A 19806-nucleotide genomic window follows, 5' to 3' on the forward strand; every position below is an offset into this window, starting at 1 on the left:
AAAGAATGTCTTGAGAAGGCAAAGCCCACCTCCCTGCCCCCTCCTATCCTATCAAGGGCCTCTGATCCTAGAAAGCAACTATTTCAGGTTGCCATGGAACTGTGCCTTGTGGATTTCCAGGTTAAGGAAAGCTGTCTGTGATTTTCTTTCATGGTTTTCCTGACCACTGAAAGCAGCAGGCTGTTGCCAACGCCATGTACTTCCACCTCTCCTCTCCTGATGTACACGTTTGAACGTGGCTTATATCTGTCTGTCTGCCAGGCTTCTCACCCACCCCGACTGTATACCTTGTAATTCTGCATCTTGTTTCAAGTGGCCGAGTTGGTTTACACACTCCCCTCCCCACCCCCGTTCCAAGAATTCATTGTATTTGGTTAGAAAAATTTTTTTGGTACAAAGTATTTTTAACTTGATGTGGGAGCAGAAAGATGGAATAGATAAGACAGTAGAATGGATCACAGGTGGGTAATTACCCATGGAAATGAGTTCAATTTGGTAATTTTCCCTTGAATTCCTATTTACACGATTAACATTGAATTCTCACCCCACACAACCACTGCATTACGGGGTAGTTTCTCTTTATTTTAACTTGTCAATTCTGAATATTAAAAGCAACTTAGAATGCTTTAGTATAAAATTTTTTCTCAGCTTAGATTTTTTTTCAGATTTTTCCATTTACCATCATAACTGTAGATGGTAAAAAGTAGACAGGGGATGGAAACTGCTTTTTTCATATAACAAATAATAATATCCAGTGTACAAGTTCCCACAACACGTTAGGATTCTGGAAAAAAAGTCCTGCTCTTGCAGGAAAGATTCTCACAAAACTATAACAAAATCAAATGAGGCAAGAACATCCTGAAGTAATTTAGGAATAATGAAGTGGGGGAAATTACTTCTCACTGAGAAATCAGCAAGGGCTTCCTGGAGGAAGTGGCATTCAAGCAGGACCTTGAAGGATAAGAAATATATACACATATAGTATATATACTGGGTGTGCCAAAATAATGTATACAAGTGGACACTTTGGTCAACGTTGCTCAAGCAGTGGTTCACCGTAATCAGACGTGTCTGGACACTGATGGTAACCACTTTGAGCACCTCTTGCAATTGCAGAAGTCAAATGTGACTTATATTCATCTTTTCTTATTGGTATATATTGAGTATTACAATTTTAATATTTTTTTCCTTTCTTAAAATGTGTATGCATATTTTGGGCACCCTCTGTATATAAAAGGGCGTGTGAGAGACACAGAGTGTTCTGGTTGATAAAAGCTCAGAGTGCCAGACAGGAAAGGTGGGAGGAGATAGTGCCGGGAAACAGCTTGCGTGCTGTGGGGTGATACCCAATGTGAGAAGACTCACTTGACAGTGGTGTGTTCTTGGATCAGGGGGTAGAGGGTTAAACCACGAAGACCAGCTAAATAATTTGGGCAAGCGATAAGCCTTAGGGGGAGATGGACAAGCGGGTGGAAGGAGGGGCTTTGGGAAAGAGTGGGGACCGGAATGAAGAGAGGTGGGGCAAGGAATGGTGAAGAGTTAATGTGACCTGAGGGTTTGGGGTCCAGGGCATGAGAAAGAGGCTCACGTCCTGAGAACTCAGGAAGGGGACAGTACTGTGTCGGGCCTTGAGAGGAAACAATCAATGCGGATTCGAATAAACATGCTCCGTGTGTGTGTGTGTGTGTGTGTGTGTGTGTGTGTGTGTGTGTAGGGCACTTTAGGGTGGGGGGTGGGGGAGGGTCAGCAGGTCAGCAGGAGTTGAGGACCAGAGCCCAAGGGAGACAGTTCAGGGCTATGGGGATTAGAGACACAGAGATAGTCACTGAAGTCATGACATGGCAGCAAGTACCCGAGAGACTGGAGGGAAACAGGGCAAGGGCAGAACCAAGGGGAAGCAGGAGGAAAGAGAGCAGCAGGAAAGGGAGGCGAGGGAGGAGGAGGAGGAGGACCAAGAGAAGGGCCGGTCAGATGCCACTGGTAACAGAGCATGAGATACCTCTGTTTCTGGGTTTGATGAAAATGTTCAGATACATACAAAAGTAAGGCTATAATGAAGCCCCATCATCCACGCAGTGGAGACCAACGGTGTTGACTCTGCAGCTCCCTCTTGCTGTGCGGTTACTTGACTGAAATGTTTTACAGCAAATCTCAGGCCTCGTGGCATTGCACACTTGTATGTTTCATTAAGCATCGCTCAGAAATAAAGACAATAGAGAATTTTAAAGGGAGGACAATTATGAACTGTTGGGAGTTGTAGAGATTGCAGCCAGCCAGTAACACTTTGTAGGAATTTGTGGGTGGCCTTCAAAGGAGTGGTTTCAATGAAATGCCCAGAGTGGATGACCAAAAGGCGAGAGCTCATGTCCTGTGTGGGTATTTTAAGTAGCTGTCAGCGAGGCAGCTGGCCATGGGAAGAATGCTTGTCACGAAGAAGAGACCTGGACATGCTCTAAGGGGCGATTCAATAATCGGTAGAGCAGACAGAGGTTGAGGACGTGAGAAAATCGATGTGTGATGATGCAGCAAGTCCTTCATTCCACTGACTATTAAATGAGCACTTACTATGTGGCCGCATTCCTTTCCGGGCAGGCATAAGACAGATACAGTCTCTGCCCTAGTGGAGATGACGATCCAGAAGAGACAGACGATACAATACCAAATGTAAAACAGGATGTCCGACGTGGTAAGTGCAATCATGTAAACTAAATGACGCAAAGGGCACAGTGGTGCAAGGGAGATGCAAGACACAGGAGCGTGGAAAGAGCTTGGCACAGAGGCCCACCGGCACCTCTGGGCGCAGGAGGGGACAGGCTGGCCGTTGGACAGCCAGAGACTCTCAGAGAGCGGGACAAAGGCAGGGGAGGGAATTCACATCCGTGGGGCTCAATTAGCTTCACTGTATAGAAAAAAAAATACAATGGAGAAGCTCCTGAGTCCTAAGCACTACTGGCCCCTGGGATTGCTAATACTGTGGTAACTCACACCACTTCCCTCTGTGTATATCATGCTAAGAAACAAGGAGACATCCCAACTGCAGCTCAGAGCAGAGCGAGCAGGCAGAGGGCCTCGGACGAAAGCACTGTGTCCGTCCATTCATGAGCCAAGTGGGACTTTCGGCCATTTATTTTACTTCTGAGTCTGTTTCTGCGTCTATAAAATGGAAGTAATGATTCCTATTGGAGAGGGCTTCGTGAGAACTGGGTGAGATAACATACATGGAGCTCCAAGCACAGTGCTTGGTACATGGTAAATGCCATTAAATGTTATGTAAAAACAGAGAACCCATCTCCAGGCCAGCAGCCGTCAAAAAGCAGCTCCTAGTCCCCTTCAGGGAAAACCTTTTGAAAGCTTAAGATTTCTCTTCAAAGAATATGTTTACATACTCTTGTATTTGATTTGGAAAGCATTATTCAAACACACAGCCTAATTTTTTCAAAATTTCTATTGTTCTCAAGAAGCTTCCAAAATCCCAAGCCCAAGGCTTCTGAGAATGGTAGACAATGGTTGGTGGAGAGAGGCCTGTAGGTGACGCTGTTAAGAAAGCCCTAAATTATTCCATTTTCTCAAGTCTGCAAAGCTGGTTCCGGATTTCCATTGCCCTCCTCTGAATTATTTCCCGTTTCCTTTCAGCTTATGCGTTATAAAGCTGAAAGGGCCCCTGAGGGGCTCCCTTGTCCATCTTTCTGCTTGAAAGCTAGTCAAATGGAGCTAGTCTAAAACCAAGGCGGTAATTGTTTAGGGGGAAAGAGTTAGAGTTCTTTTCGCCGAGCTAGCAGAAGTCAGGAGGAGCTGACTTGATGAAATAAGGCCAGTTCTATTGGAAATCCCACTGGGACCAATAAGCCTGGACTCCAGCACCTCCCTTCCTCAGACCCCTTCACGCCATGTGCTCTGCCTTCCAGTTTATTATCACAAGAATTTAGCATAAACATTCTGAAGAGACTACAATTATATACATACATAGATTGGCCCCAACTGTCCTCAGACCATCGTGATCAGCTGCCTCAATAGCAAAACACCCTACAAATGGGCCTCAACTCTCATTCAACAAAATTAATGATCAGTACCCAAAACATGCTTGAGTTAGAGCAAAGGATAAATGCTCTTCCCTCAGTTCAAAAGTGATTGCAAGGGAACTTTCTTGGCTTGTTGTTCACAGTCATGGAATCGCCCAGCTATTGATCTTATTCAGGAAGAATAAAAATGATGTATACATTATTGACTATTCATATAAAATCTTAAGTCATTTGCTTTCAGGGAGAGTTGGTCCTCCGAATCCGCAAGTTCCATACCCTCTGATTCTATAAGATGCGGGTCGAAAGTATTTGGGAAAAAAAAGAGTTACATTATTGCTGATGGCCGAGGATAGTTACGTCTGTACTGAACGTGCACAGGATTTTTTTTCTTGTCATTATTCCCTAAATACAGTATAATAATGGTTTACATAGCATTTCCCTTGAATTAGGTACTATAAGTAACCTAGAGATGGTTTAAAGTACACAGGAGGATGTACATAGGTTATATGCAAATACTGCGTCATTTTATATAAGGCACCCAAGGATTTTGGCATCCGAGGGAGTCCTGGAACCAACTCCCCGCAGATACCGAGGGATGACTAAACAGTATTTTTTGCTTTTTCTCCAGAAGAGGTAAAGAACGTGGTTGCAATCTTTATAAGATAAAGCATTTCGTTTTAGATTTATTAAATGAAAATATGTTAGGACTTGGTTTATTGGGGGTTGAAAAGGAAGTCATTTTATCTTCTTTAAAACTTGAAGTCAAATACTATGGAGGAAGATTCAAAATATACGGTAATGTGCTGGGAAACCAGCTCTGGGGGACAAAATTTTGATTATTTAGCACATGCTTTCTCTGGTTTAAATACTTCTAACCATAGTCAATTTGAAGCTACCAACAATTTAACAACCAACTCACAAAATTCCTGAAAATTTAAGAATTGGCTCTCAGCTCCTTCACACCCTGCAGCTAGACAGAGGTGAGTGGTATACAATTTCTCTCATGCCTTATCTCTTATTTGACAAGCACATTCAACTGTTAAGCCATAAAAAATGTGAATTTCACACCATATGATCACATTTAAACAGGTTTTTAATAGGTTTTTCATCCTACGTAGTCATTAAAAAACAGGTTATAAAAACATTTAATGATGCAGAAATATGTTTATAAAATGTTTAGTGAAAACAATGTTTTCGCATATAAAAGGACTCCCAGGATATACCCTCCAAGGTGAGTAATTACCTTTTAGTTGCCATATTATATATGGATTTTATTTTTTTCTTTGTGCTATTCTTGTTTTTTCAAATTTTCTACAACATTCATATATTATATTTGTAACTGGAAAAAGAAATAAATCCAATGTGTTATATTTTTTTAAAAAAATAACTGGACATTTCAGATTTTTTTCTTTTACATCCATAGAATTTTATAGGCAGATTTGCTAGAAGAATGAATCAGATTAATCTACTTTAACACAGCTAAATATTCGCCATTTATTTTTGTGATGCTTTACTGTTTACGAAGTCCAGTAGTCCCCACTTACCCTTGGGTAGTATCCGGACAGTACCAAACCCTATGTATACTATGTTTTTTCCTATACATATATTTAGCTTCTCTTTGGCTTATCTGAATCGCCAGCATCACTACCCTTATATTTTGGGGTCATTATTAAGCAAAATAAGGGTGACCTGAACACAAGTACTGCAAAAGCATGACAGTCGATCTGATAACTGAGATGGCTACTAAGAGACTAACAGGCAGGGAGCGTAGACAGAGTGGATATGCTGGACAAAGGGATAACAAGAGTGGGACAGTGTGAGATTTTATCACATTGCTCAGAATGACACCCAATTTAAAATTTATGGATTATTTCTGGAATTTTCCATTTAATATTTTTGGACTGCCATTGATCGTGGGTAACTGAAACTGCGAGTAAATGAAATCGTGGAAGCGAAATTGCAGTTAAGAGGGGACTACTGGTCTATCACGAGGTCTGGCAATTAAGTTCACGAACTCATCCTAGAAAAAGTGCTACATACTTCATTGCTGAAGATCATTACGGTCACCTGCAAAGCACTCCCCTTGGGAAGCTATACACCAATGCCAGCGCCTAGTCCACCCTTCAAAGCAATTTTGGAACTCTCTTTCTGGAATGGCCATCAGAGCTGTTGTCATATTACCCTTGATGTCCTGAATGTCATCAAAATGTCTTCCTTTCAATATTTCCTTTATCTTTGGGTAAAGAAAGAAGACATTGGAGGCCTGATCAGGTGAGTAGGGAGGGTGTTCCAATACAGTTATTTGTTTACTGGCTAAAAACTCCATCACAGACAGTGCCGTGTGAGCTGGTGCTTTGTCGTGATGCAAGAGCCATGAATTGTTGGCGAAAGTTCAGGTCGTCTAACTTTTACACTCAGCCTTTTCAGCTGAGTGTAAAAGTGTAAAAGTAGTAAACTTGGTTAACTGTTTGTCCAGTTGGTACAAATTTGTAATGAATAATCTCTCTGATATCAAAAAAGGTTAGCAATATCGTTGCAACAAGTTCACGAACTTAATTGTCAGACCTGGTAAGCATTATCTAACTTATCCGTGATGTAAGGAAAGTAGATTATATTCTCATTTTACAGATGAGGAAACAGAGGCTCAAAATGATTAAATGATTTGTTCAAGGTCACATGGCTAATAAAGTAGCTAAACTAGGACTCTGACCCAGGATTTCTGCTACCCTTAAGATCTTCCCTGAAAAACATGGTGAGGGAAGCTCTGCTCATGTCTCCTTTCAAGAAGTTCCTACTGAACACTAGACCCAATTCTGCAAGGAAGCACCCTCCTGGTTTTGCCCATCGTAAATGCCCCAAGCATGACTAGAATCATCCAGGTGGGGCACACTCCATGCAGGCACAGATGCTGTACAGAACAATGCCCAGAGCAGGCCCTTGCGCTTGGCAATGGATGAACATGACCGGAGAATCTACCGAGAACAGAACCCACGCTCTGGGACGAAAACCATGTACAATGCTCTACATACATGTATTTACAACAATCTGTAAAGGCCACGCAATGGGTTCTGGTATCAGCCTCCACAGCTTCTCCCTAAAGAACTAGGGAGTTCCCTTTACAGGGATGGCTGAAGGAACAGTTTCTGGAAGATCCTGTCTGAAGCCTCTTTGTAGGGCCCTGTACAACTGGGGCTGGGACATCTGTTTCTTGCTTCAGGTCCCTCATTCCTACTCACCGGCAGTGTTTTACCAAGGCTTAGTAACCAGAAACACTTTGCATTATTCACTTTTAAGGAACAGAAGAAACAAGAGCTCATTCCTCAAGTCATAGGTTTTAATATGTGCATATACAACGCAAGTTAGAAAAAGCAGCATTCTGACGAGACCTCATGCCAACTGGAAAAGCCAGGCCACTAGGCCTCAGGGGAAATGGTGGCCCCAGGAGAGGTTGGCCGGAAATGTGGAAAAGGCCTGTGTCCTACACGTGTCAGTACAGCGCCTAGAAGGACACAGCAGTCCCACCTGGACCCCTCGGGATGGGCAGTGTGGGAGCCTCAGGGATGTCCCACAGTGACGACAAGGCCACCCCTTCAGTGACTTCACAGGCAGAGGCCCAAGACGCACACTGCCTTAGGAGACACGCTTGTTTCCTGGGCTTCACTTTTAGACATTTCAGTGGGATACAAATGTGTGTGAGCTTTCTATCTGCACCACAGGGGTAGTCAGTCAACTCCGGAAACCGAGTTTGCGTGGGAAGGCTCAGCAACGGCCCCACCGGAGGCAGCACCTGAACCGTTTCTCTCTTGACCCACAGTCCAGCCTGAGTTAGCACCGCGGAATGAGAAATACTTTTCACTGGGGAAGTAAGCAGTTTTCCAGATGTGTGGATGGGCTAGAAATCCTGCCCCAGGATGAATGCGGTAAGGGGAATTAGGGAACCAAACTGCCCACCTCTCAGGAATGGTCCCGCTGGGAGTGTTCTGCTGCCTGCACAACCAGACAGTTCGCTGAATCCTGCTGTTAACAACTCTCCCATCTGTTCCAAATGAACTTTCACGCAAGGTGCCACTGAAGCAACTAAGACGACACTGGGGACTTGGCCAAACTCACTGAGGCAGGATAACTGTCTTGCTGCCAGCAGGTGCTGGTATTGCTTTCACTTTATGGTGAAAGCTAGTATTGCTTTCACCATATTCTAGCTGGTACCAGCTTTGTGAGAGAAGAGACCTACAGGGTTCACCACCTGCAAATTACCGGAGGCTGTTGACGACCCATCAATAAGAGTTTAATATTTCGAATGATCAAGTCAATGTGATAGCACTTTTTGTTGTGATCACTTTAAGTAATCTCAGAAATAATGAGGGAACTTCTGAGCAGAAACTGAGCTGTTACTCACACAAATGAATACTGTTAGGTGGCCTCATCTGTACCCCAAAACAGAAAAGGGCCTGGACATCATGGGCTTACCTTTATATTCCTGGGCAGACCTAGTACAGTGAGTACCATGTCCAGTAAATGTGGAATTCATGGCACCAAGTTTTATGAGCTCAGTGAAATGCCTGCAAGTCAGTGTTGTAAAATTCAATCATAAAGCACTTTGTTTTCATCTTTATTCTCTTCCCAATTATATAAATACCACGGGCTTACTGTAAGTCTTCCATTATAGAAAACTGGAAAACTGAAAATTTCCTCAGAATCCCACCCTCAGAGATGACTATAACTCTCTTTGGTAAATGTTCTTCCAGATTTTGGGAGCACATAGTAGTAAATAAACAGGATCAATTGGAATTCTACTATTAGAATACATGCTTTTCTGCTCTTGTGCAAATTTTCAAATATTTCTGACAAATAATTCAATTGACCAGTTTCGCCAGAGAGCTGTATGTATTCGTTTTCAGGGAGGATTCAATCACACAGTGAATAGAAAAACCGCTAAGATTTTCTTACCATTCAATATTAAATATTACGCAAAGTATTAAAGGTGAAATAGTTAAAAAAAATAGGAAATGAAGGATAATGAATTTGATACAAAGGAGAAAACAGTTCAGAAAATTATGGCAGTTTCTCATCAAAATAAAAACTCCTAAGTTCTATTTCCAGCAAGTATAAAATGACTTTAAAATTCAAATTTGGAGAACTATCATCTCTTTACCATCAAATATAGCTTAAAAAAGTTAATTCTACAATTCTTCTCACTAGATCAACAGAAAAGAATACAATGTACACAGCCATATAGAATTCTCTCAAGTCTAAGTGAAATAAGTTATAACAAGAATTGCTACATACAAAAAAATTATCCAATGGTAGAGGAGTCCAGAATAGGAGACTTGGAACAGATTTCAGCTTTTGCATCTGGTAAAGGACAATTTTGACTCAACCTCCCACAGCTTAGTTTGTAATGCTTTCAAAACATCTTCCATCTATTGAATTGAAAAAAGAATATAAAAAAATATACATACGATTATGATTAAAATCATACATGGTTAAATGTGATTAAAATATACATCATTAATGCAGTTTCTAAATACGTTATGAATTACACATATTCAGTGTTAATTTAATGAAATTATTTAAACTAAATTTTATTTAAATAAAACATAAATCTATTAACAGAAGTTCTCAACCTCTAATCTATAGCTCTTTTATTCATTCATGACTAGCTTGCCTATCTGGCCATGAGAAGATGTTAACACTGAAAAGTAAAGCTGCTTACAGCATGAGAACTGAATCAAGTGAAATATTGATTGATTCAAAGATATACATATTTCTACTAATTTAATAGTTTTGGTGTACACACACACACACACACACACACACACACACACACTATGTTGATTTTGGCATGAAATGGCTTCCTTATTATTTTTTTTTATAAAGCTTTAGCTTGACTTGTAGTTTGGTTCCCCCAAAATCAACCTTACTAAGAAGTAAAATACGCACTCTCTTATTGTGAAAGTGCTAGGACCAAAACAGATGCCATTATGAGGAGTGCTTGTTCACTGACAGGAAGTTGCTCAGACAAAGATATAAAAAGTGCAGAACAAAATTACCTGCTTTAGGGAATTTTCTATTTCAATTCTGCTTTCAAGATTAAAAACCTCTTTATCTTCTGACACGATCTGCTTTTCAGAGGACCCTAAAACATAACTGAAGTACAGCACAGCTCAAAGTTAGAATACAAACAGTGAGCCAATATTAAATTTGTGTTAGTTAATAATATTAAACTAAATTACACTATATTAGTACCAAATAAACACATAAAACAACTACTGGTGTTCACAGCAACCTATGTAGGAATCTGTTCTATATAAAATCATGTTTTTCTCCATAATGGCTTTGTCCAGATAGTCATACATATTTCCCAACATTGTAAGTATTTCATTATTGGAAATAAACTTGCTCTTTAGTAAGCTGCATAATTCGAAATTCTATTTTAAGGTTTAAAAAGATCCTGAAGAAGCCACTGCTTTTTTGCTTTATATAACTTTTCGGGAACATGTGTTCTTTCAAATTTGACTTTTAGTAAATAATTTGTGGAGTCAACTCTTGATTACCCAAATTTGGGCAACTTCAACAGTCACCCTCCAAGTTATGCTTTGCTCAACTCTCTGGGGTTATGAGATGCTGTGGTTTAGAAAATACACTGCTGAATAGCAGAAAGATTGGCCTGGCAATGGGAGGAAAACAGGCCCAGCACTGATAACCGAATAAAAGCTAAATAGTAAGGAAGAAGGTGCTAGTATTTCTCAAAAGAAAACTTAATTCAGTTGCATTTATTTAGTAAAAGTTTTTATCACATGTAGCAACTTCACTATGTCACTTCTTTTATCAAAGAAGAACACACGTGTCTTGGAAACCCTGCTGATGATGCATCTGAAAAACAGCACAGGAGGCAAAATTGTGGAAGACAATTTAACCTGCTTAGAAAAGAAAATTGAGATAAAGTGGAAAAATTAAATGACATTGAGTAATTTGTAAAACTGTAAATAAACATTACAGAGGGCATCCACTTCTAAAACAAACCAGGTTCCTTGGCATCAAAATTCTGCCCCAAGAGGTAACTTTACCCTAAATGCAACTGTTCAGGAAAAAAATAGATTTAATACTATGATCCTCTGTGGCAAAATCTTCCCTTCATTTTCTCTTATACAGATACGCATCACTTTTTAAAGTTCTGTACCACCCCTGCTGGATTGAGATTTCATGTCTTTTCTGCTTGTACTCTCCCTCACCTCATTTCCACAAATCTTTGCAAAATTCTCAAGGAGATTAAGGGAGCATCTGTTTCGGCTGGGTCACCTATGTATATTTGAAAACCAAAACAGATGTGAGATCTCTCCAGACAGACCTACGCGCTTTACAACAATGAACCGTACTTGTGTTGTAGTATTCTTTTGTGTAAGAATTACAAAAAGTGTGCAGATTTTACAATTTTGATCTAAACCTGTCCAGTTTCAAGGAAGGTGGCAAAGCGGCAGTTATCAAAGAACAGATGAGAAATAATTATAATAAAAAGAATACGGTTTTAAGTTTTTTAAAGAGAAAATCGAAGAAATTCAACAAGAATGACAAAATACCTCAAGTCATTAAAGTGTAGGCACTTTCTTTTCTTCATAAATTTTTGTTCTGAACTGATATATAAGGTTTCTTAGGCTTCTTTAAAGTCTTAGGGTTACTTCTTTTCCAGTATAAGTGAACATACTTTGGGGTCAGTTGATTTATGTTTGTTTGCTATAAAAAAAGACTAATGAATTGGAAGGCCATTTAGATATCTGAAATTCTTAGACTGACATTTGTCATCAGACTCTAATTCGCCTTGCTTCCTAATACTTTTTAGAAATCTTGGCAAGTATATCTTGGCACTTTTTAGGTATCTTGGAGAATAAATCTTGGCACTTCCTTGCATCTCTCAAAAAACCAGAAGACGATTCTTTACTAGACTCAAGGAAACACATAGTTGGACTTTGTATTTCTACTTTTCCAAATCTGTATTTTTTTTTTTTAAAGGAGGGTGCAGCTCACAGTGCCACATGTGGGGATCGAACCAGCAACCCTACTGTTACTAGCACCACACTTTAACCAACTGAGCTAACCGGCCACCCCATTCCTAACCTGTTTTGAAATTCCTATTCTTTCAGGATATTCTAGGAGGCTAAAAACAGGGGAAAATTTAAATGGACAAAATCTATTGATCCCCACAATTGCTTTAAATAAGTCCTATTAAACTACATTTGACTTTTAAGAACTATTGAACATATTTTTACTCTGAAAAATGTTCTCAGTGTTTTCTCCTCACAACTTAGAATATCTGACTTTTTCAATACCAAATAAACCAGGTCAAAACCAAAAATCACTGGCTTTATTGTCAGAAATTATTACTTGAAAATATATTTTAACCTGTGTTGAATTAGTTCTGATGTTTTCATACAAATTTCTCCTCAAACCACTTTCTGAGAATTCCGTTATGAGGTATTTGTTTCCATACATGTCACCCTTACCTTTCAATAGCTTCAACGCTGAGGCAAAACAAGTCCCTCTTATAATCTAGATTACTGGGTGTGCATCTGTATATGTAGCCAAGATTGAGTGAGCACCCTGTGCAGTACAAACTCTCCAGAATGCTGCAATAAAGAAATGCCATTGCTTTAGCAAACAAAGTAGCAACGTGTTACAATAAAAGTCCCATTGTTAAAACCCATAAACACTTAAACATTTAAGTATGTTACTCCAACTATACTAAACCATATGCATAAAAAAGAAAAAAAATGATACTAGTAACATGTTTATATCAGGAATGTAGCCGGTCACCTCCAGGCCACATTGCCTTAAGCACCTAGAGACAAGGGGCACATACAACAGTGATAAGAACAGAGGATACTAAGGTGGTATTTTTCAGGAATGTAAATGCCTCAATCCGATATTAAGAAAAATTTGGAAATAAGACAAAAAGATTTTACATGGCCTTTTAATGTCATATTGTCCAACAAGCCCACCAGGATCATTTCCACTCTGGGGCAGGTGGTAGGCAAACCTTTCCTGTAATGATCTAGAGAAAAAATATTTTAGGCTTGCAGGCCATGTGGTGGCTATTGCAACTCCTCACCTCTGTTCCTGTAGCACGGAAGTAGCCACAGACGATACAAAGCTGAATGGATGTTGTCTGTGCTCCATACAAATATATTTACAAAAACAGGTCCTGGCCGACAGGCCATACCATTCTCGGGAATGTACCAGTGTTTGTTTACACTTACTACTGATAGAGTGCCCAGACTCTCTAAAGTTAGATGATGACTTTCAGAAAGAAGATTGATGAATTACAGATAGTTTTAGTGTGGCACCCAGCAAATTTTTTCTGCTAATAGAAAAGATAACCCTGAAGGTTGAGGTTTTACTCTCCTGAAGGACAGTAAGTAGATTTGTTCTCCAGAGAGTTTCCCCCCCGATACCAGCTTTGCCACGTTCTGGTTCCCTCATCAGTGAGTTAAATAAATCTCTGACATGTGCTCATTATGTATTTGTTAGGGTTGCCTTTTTTTTTTTTAAGTTATATTTTGACACTAACATTCTTCTGTCAACTACAGGTATGTTCAGCATAGGTAATCACAAATATTTTACTTAATGATTCATCATTATTTCACCACAAAATTGTTCCTTTGTTCCCGGTACTTCCCAACTCAGGCTCTTCGTATTTGAGTACACCCCACCCCCACCCCCAATGCCAATTCATGTCTTCTTTAAAACTTAGAATCCACTGTCTCCCAAGTGCCTTCTCGAATTGACCCTTCCAAATTTCCCATTCTATAAATATCTATACTAAAAATACAGTCCCAACACAGCAAGTTGATGATAACTGGGGATTTAAATCTAGCAATGATCATGACAGTGTAAAATACAGCACAAAAGATAGCTATTATTTCAAAAGTACTGTAATTCCTTTCGGTATGTGAGCCACTTGTAATAATCAAATAGCTCTTCCTGCCATCAAGCCAAGTGGAGTCAACCGAGACTCAAACAACACATTAGATCGCGTTACAGTTCACCGCAGACACCGAGAGACAGCATCATATGGAACAAAGGACAAATGGGTACGTTATAATTTCTCACAGGTGACACACTTAGCCAGATAATATGCCACCGATCATACAGTAAGCCTCTTTGGGCTTTTATAAGCTTCTGTATGGTTTCATATGAGAAATATAAAAACACGTTAAACCTCAGGGGGGAACGCTACCTGCACTACGGACAGTGAATAGGAACATCTCCACACTACATATCAAGTCTCGTGACTATTACAAGGCTGCCATTTGCAACCACCAAGACTGTGAACCAACATGTAATGCAGGTGTCATCAGAGCAGGAAGGATACTTAGGTAAACCTATAGCACAAAGACACTGGTCAGTGGATAAGACTGCGTTATCCTAAATTATCACAATCAAACTAAACGCCACTGATTAACACACAAGAACCCATTCACACTCCGGGAGGAACCATGCAGACGGTAGTTACTGTCATCGCAGCATCTTTCTGCTTTCACAGCCAGCAAGAATTTGACCAGCATTCACTCCTGTCACTGCACAACAATGCTGAGAAAGCAGTGCCAGAAATCCTAAGGTGACTTTAAACAAGGAACGAGTTAGCGTGTAAGAAACTAAACAAAAGACAGCATCAGGATGAAGGAAACATCAGAGGAAACAGCACTGCTACCTTTCAACTCATTTCTAAAACCTACAGGTGCTCTTGTCGGCCATCGGCGCAATGGCTCCAGCAGCTATTCGGTGGGACAAGTCTATCAAAAAATTCAGGAGCATCCTAAAGCAATATGGTACTTCCAGAAGTGTGGAACGTGTGACCCTAGTGAAATGCAAGACAAGGCAAGGTGGCACGAACGATAGGTTTAGATGAAACAAGGAAAAAGAACTAAATACTGGCTCGCAGGGTGAGTTAAGTCCCTTTTCAATTCTTTATCATTCCTGATTATAAAAAGAAGTCTGTTTGGTGCTAGAATGTCTTTGACACAAATTTCCCAGTTGCAAATCTTTTAACAGTGAGAACAGACCTCAGGCTCAGACCCAGCCAGGCAATGAACTGTATCTCAGCTAGAATTTAATAACATTGGTTTTCATTGTAATTATCTTCAGTTACTTTCTAGTTACAACAAATGATACATTTATGGCAGTAATATAAAAATTCTGAGTCAACGGAAAATACTAATACTTAATACTAAATCCTAAGTACATGATAGCACAGCTGGTACTCAGATGGGGCAAAAATGGTGAAGATAACATCAAAATGACTAGAGTTGAGAAGTAGAGAAGAAAGAACATAGGAAGCAAGGAGAGATACAAGCATCATCCTGGCTCTTACTACTAATTAGTCTTGTGGCCTTAGCTAAGTTCTGACCTCCTGAGGCCTTACTTTCTTCATACACGAGATGAGAAATGATCTAAGGCTGGGTTTTCCAAATTTTCATCACCTGCATGCCAGCAGTACAATTTTTGCTACATAAACATAATACCTGTATTATTATGAATTTCACTCCCCTTAAACAGAGTAATTTTTTCACTGAAATACACTTCATTTAAATAGGACACTCTAGCATTACTAAAAGTGAAAAACGAGTATTTTAAAATATATTTAAAATATATATGTGATTATTAATTTCTGTTTGTTTGCGTACCACTGAAGTTATGTCATATACATTAGTAAGACATGTTTCGGGCAATAATGACATAAGGCAGAGCTTCCCATTCAGTTTGCTGAGGGTGCCACTTATAGCACATGGGTGGCCACAGGACCTGGGACTGCTGGAGCCCCGTGTTATTTCTGGGTACATGCAGCCTTATCGATTGACCTCCGTAAGCTATATGTGTGTGTACATATGGTATCAGCATTTTGTATGAGTGCCATGACATGAAAAAGGTGGGCACTGGTCTAAGGCACCTTTGGCTCTGAGATTTTAAGATACGGGTATTTTCTTTTTCTGGGTTTTTTTTTTTTTCTTTTCTATTTTCTTCAGCACCAACCAAGCCCAAAGACCCAAAAGGGAGTGTCAGAATGTGCCTTTAGAAATTTAGAAAACTCTTCCATCTCCATATCCAGAGGAGACCACCATCACCCAAGAATTGATACACTAGAATGACTGATTTTATAACTGACTACCGTGAAAAAAGTTTTATCCCAAGTAATCTTACTGGTGATAGTCTTCTTAAAGAGTTTTATTTGAAAAATAAACATTTTCCCTAACATACATACTCACATAGATATAGCCTTACTCACCAACCATTTTCATTTTCACGTTTGGATAGTACCTGTTCCTTATCCACAGACACATTACAGGAAACACCTAGAAAGAAGTAACAACAATTTATTAATGTGGTTTGTTATAATACACATGCAGACATTTAGAGAATTCCTAATTCAACTTTTATTTTACAATTCAGAGGGCCAGAAAAAAAAAAGAGTCCAAAGTGTCTATCTATCTGTCTGTCTGTCTGTCTCTCTCTCTCTCTCTCTCTCTCACACACACACACACACACACACACACACACACACACGGGTGGTTTAAAGCTAAATGTCCAGGAGTATTCTGGAAAAGGGTGGCAGAGTAAGAATTATTTCCTTCCCTCCCAGAAAACTACTGAAGTTAATAAAATGAATAAAATCAGAGGGGAAAATTCAATCGACAGTAAAAGCTGGAACAATTAGAACCTCAACTCACAGACTACCAGGAATACCTGCCAGGTACAGTAAAACTACCAGGAATACCTGCCAGGTACAGTAAAACTGGAGTCAAAACCAAGGAAGATGCTGAAAGCCAGTGCACAGCTCTCCAGAGCTTAAACGTACAGCTTATTTCTCTAAAAGTAATTAGCGAGTGTCCTCAGGAAGCCAGCCAAAAACCTTTTAGACGCGGATAGGAGTCACAGTTGAACTCCAGAACAATCAAGAAGCACTCCTAGAGGATCCTGGTCCAGGACCCACTAAAGCAAAGGATGGGGCCTAGGCAAGAGATGGTGCTAAAATGGCCAAAACACTCTGGATGTCACCTCCTCCTACAGTCTACCTTAACTCGGTAAACTCTACCTATCTATCCAGGGGCTCAAATCAGAAACCAGGGTGCCGACCTTGATTCTGCATCCCCTCATGCCGCTCCCCCACACCCACTACACTGATAAGCCCTGTCAATTGTGCCACCTCACAAGTCGCACTCCAGCCCCCAAACCGCCACCACCTCCTCTTGCCTAAGCCACTGCACTAGCTCCGACCTCCACTTCCATCCTTATTCTTCCCTTCAATGCTTCCTCCAAATGAAAATCTGGGTCACGTCACACCCCTGCTTACACAACTCACTCACTAGAATAGATTCCAATTCTGCAGAACAGCCTACAAGGCCCTGAATTTTCGGGTGTCTTCCTTCCTCCCTAAGTCTTATCGTTATTCTATTTTTTGGCCACACAAGTCTCCAGGTCTTTGCACTAACTGCTCCTTGTGCCTGGGAAAAGCAAAGAGCATGATCCCAGAATTGTACATACAGCCAAGTTGCCATCATGTATAAAAACAACAGAAAGACATTTTCAAGCACTCACACTTGAAGTTTTCTTGAGGATGGAGAGACCACTGACAGCAATTAATCAAACTGAGGAATGAGAAAGCTATCAATAAGCCTTCTCATAATATTGATGAGTCCTGGAGTTGAGAAATGAGCTCACATAAATATTATATGAAAGCTAAAATGACCGTGCTATGGCTACAGAATAATATGTAAATGTTAGAAATCTTGACAAAGTAAAAATAATTCAACTAACTCAAACTGGGGCAGAAGAGAATGGAAATTAATCCAAGAGTTCATTGTTGTTGTTTTTTTATCTTTCATTGGGGGAGATGTTAAATCAATTTGTAAAAATCCCTATTTTACAGAAGAGGAAACTGAGGCACAGAGATGCTAAGTAGCTTGCCCAGAGACATAGCTGGAAATGAGCAGGCCAGGATTGAAACCCAAGCAAGCAGTTGAGGGGGCCATCACCACACTATAAAGCCTCTCAGCAAGAGCGCAATAAGCATCTGATAAAATCAAGGATATCCATGTACACTAGTATGGAAAAATATTCAGACTATATCCGTGGAATAAAAAAAGTAAGGATGCTTAGCAGTATAAATAATACAATCGCAAGTGTGTTTTTAAATTGAGACATACTTAGATATGCTTATACAAGCATGAAGCACATCTGGAAAGACAAACGAGACTAAGCACGTTAACTCTGGGGCTATGAAGGGTCAGGGTCAGGGCCAAGGCCTTTTTTACGTTTACATCCTTCTCCACTATTTGATTTCAACAGGTCAAAGGGTTAATCCCAATGAATTACTATGGGAGATGTATATTCTTAGGCTTCTGTTTAACAACTGAGAGGGACTCCTCAGCGATTATTGCTAATGAACCGATGCATCCTTATGGCCAAACGGCAGGTACCAAAGAGTTTCAGGTAACTGACCGACACTGGAGCCCACCATTCTTCCCGATATTTTGTCACAGGAAAGAAACCATTCCAGGAACGTCAGTAAACTGGTGGTGAATTTGTGCCATCAAAACATTTATAGAATTCAGAGCATAAACTTCAACTTGAAAACCACAAGGCCTAAAAGAAGAGCCAATTTTACACGAATTCAGAAACAAAATATGTGTGAACCACTCCCCTAAATAAATACTATAAAAGCAACAAAACAAGGTAACCAGGTAAAGGTGGGAAAGCATACTGGTAACTAACTGGTAAGGCCAAGATTAAAAGCTAGAACTCCCGCCTTCCTGTTAACTCTTACTAGATCCTCCTTCCTCTCCAATTTTGATGGGGTTATTCGTGCTTTTATTGCAAGTTTCCTTTTAAAACTTTTTTGATAGCATTGTGTTCTGTCAACTCCATGGTCGCCACACTTCAGACTGTAAAGGGGTCTGTCGATACAACTAATCTGATGTGAGAAATCAATCCTGACGTCCCCCTGCAGGAAGCAGGTAGCTGAAAAGCTTGATTTCCTAAATAATCCATTTGCAATATTATTTACCAATTAACAGCCCACTAATTTCTATGGGGAAACAGAGTGTCTACTGCTCAAATGCTTACAATTTACTTGGTCATTTTTTACTGAATAATACAACTATACCCATTCAACCGCTACTGATGATGAATGGACGGGGGATCCCAGAAAAGGACCTGTCACTCGTGAGCCCAAGGAGCAGGGGTGACCCTCCTCTTCCTCTTTTCCTGGGTTAGCTCGCCCTCTTGGATTTTTCTGCTTTTAAAGACCTTGGGCAGCCCCTAAGCACCCACCCCACTCCGCCTCCTCCGGGGTCGCCCACCTGGAAGAAGGCGGCCCTGAGCACACACCCCCCGTCCCCCACCCACCCACCCCCGCTCCCGGCAACTGACAGCGCAGCAGGATGCAGTTGGTGTCCTCCTGGCAGGTCACCCAGCTCAACGAGTCGCCCAGCGGCCGCCGGCAGCCGGAGCACAGAAACACCAGTGGCCTGTCTTCCTCCTCGGCGGGCTCCGCAGCCTCCGTGCGCCGCGTCTTTTCCGCGCAGGCCACAGACATGTCCCCGCTCACGGAGTTCCACATGCTCGTCCACTTCTGCAGCAGCTGGTGGCGGCTTGAGTCTTCCAATAGTCGCTGGCTTAACGGCGAGGGTTCGTTCCATGTGCCCTTGTTGCCACACGCACAGCTGGTAGAGGAGCAACCTTCGCAACTGCCCCGCGACCAAACACCCGCCATTACGTACAAATAGCCCGCGCAGCA

The 19806-nt window shown here is 40.8% G+C and overlaps 1 protein-coding gene across 1 annotated transcript; it reads right to left on the reverse strand.

Annotated features, from left to right (window-relative positions):
- Nucleotides 1-6511: 6511 nt before the first annotated feature.
- On the reverse strand, nucleotides 6512-19806 carry MIS18A (MIS18 kinetochore protein A). The gene is made up of 5 exons (XM_033092418.1): nucleotides 19440-19806; nucleotides 16297-16363; nucleotides 12518-12640; nucleotides 10070-10166; nucleotides 6512-9439 (listed from the first exon to the last, which is right to left on the reverse strand). Exons 1-5 carry the CDS (start codon nucleotides 19780-19782, stop codon nucleotides 9359-9361), a joined length of 711 nt encoding a protein of 236 aa, XP_032948309.1. The 5' UTR covers nucleotides 19783-19806; the 3' UTR covers nucleotides 6512-9358.

The sequence above is a fragment of the Rhinolophus ferrumequinum genome, chromosome 2 (assembly GCF_004115265.2).
Source record: "Rhinolophus ferrumequinum isolate MPI-CBG mRhiFer1 chromosome 2, mRhiFer1_v1.p, whole genome shotgun sequence".
Taxonomy (NCBI): Eukaryota; Metazoa; Chordata; class Mammalia; order Chiroptera; family Rhinolophidae; genus Rhinolophus; species Rhinolophus ferrumequinum.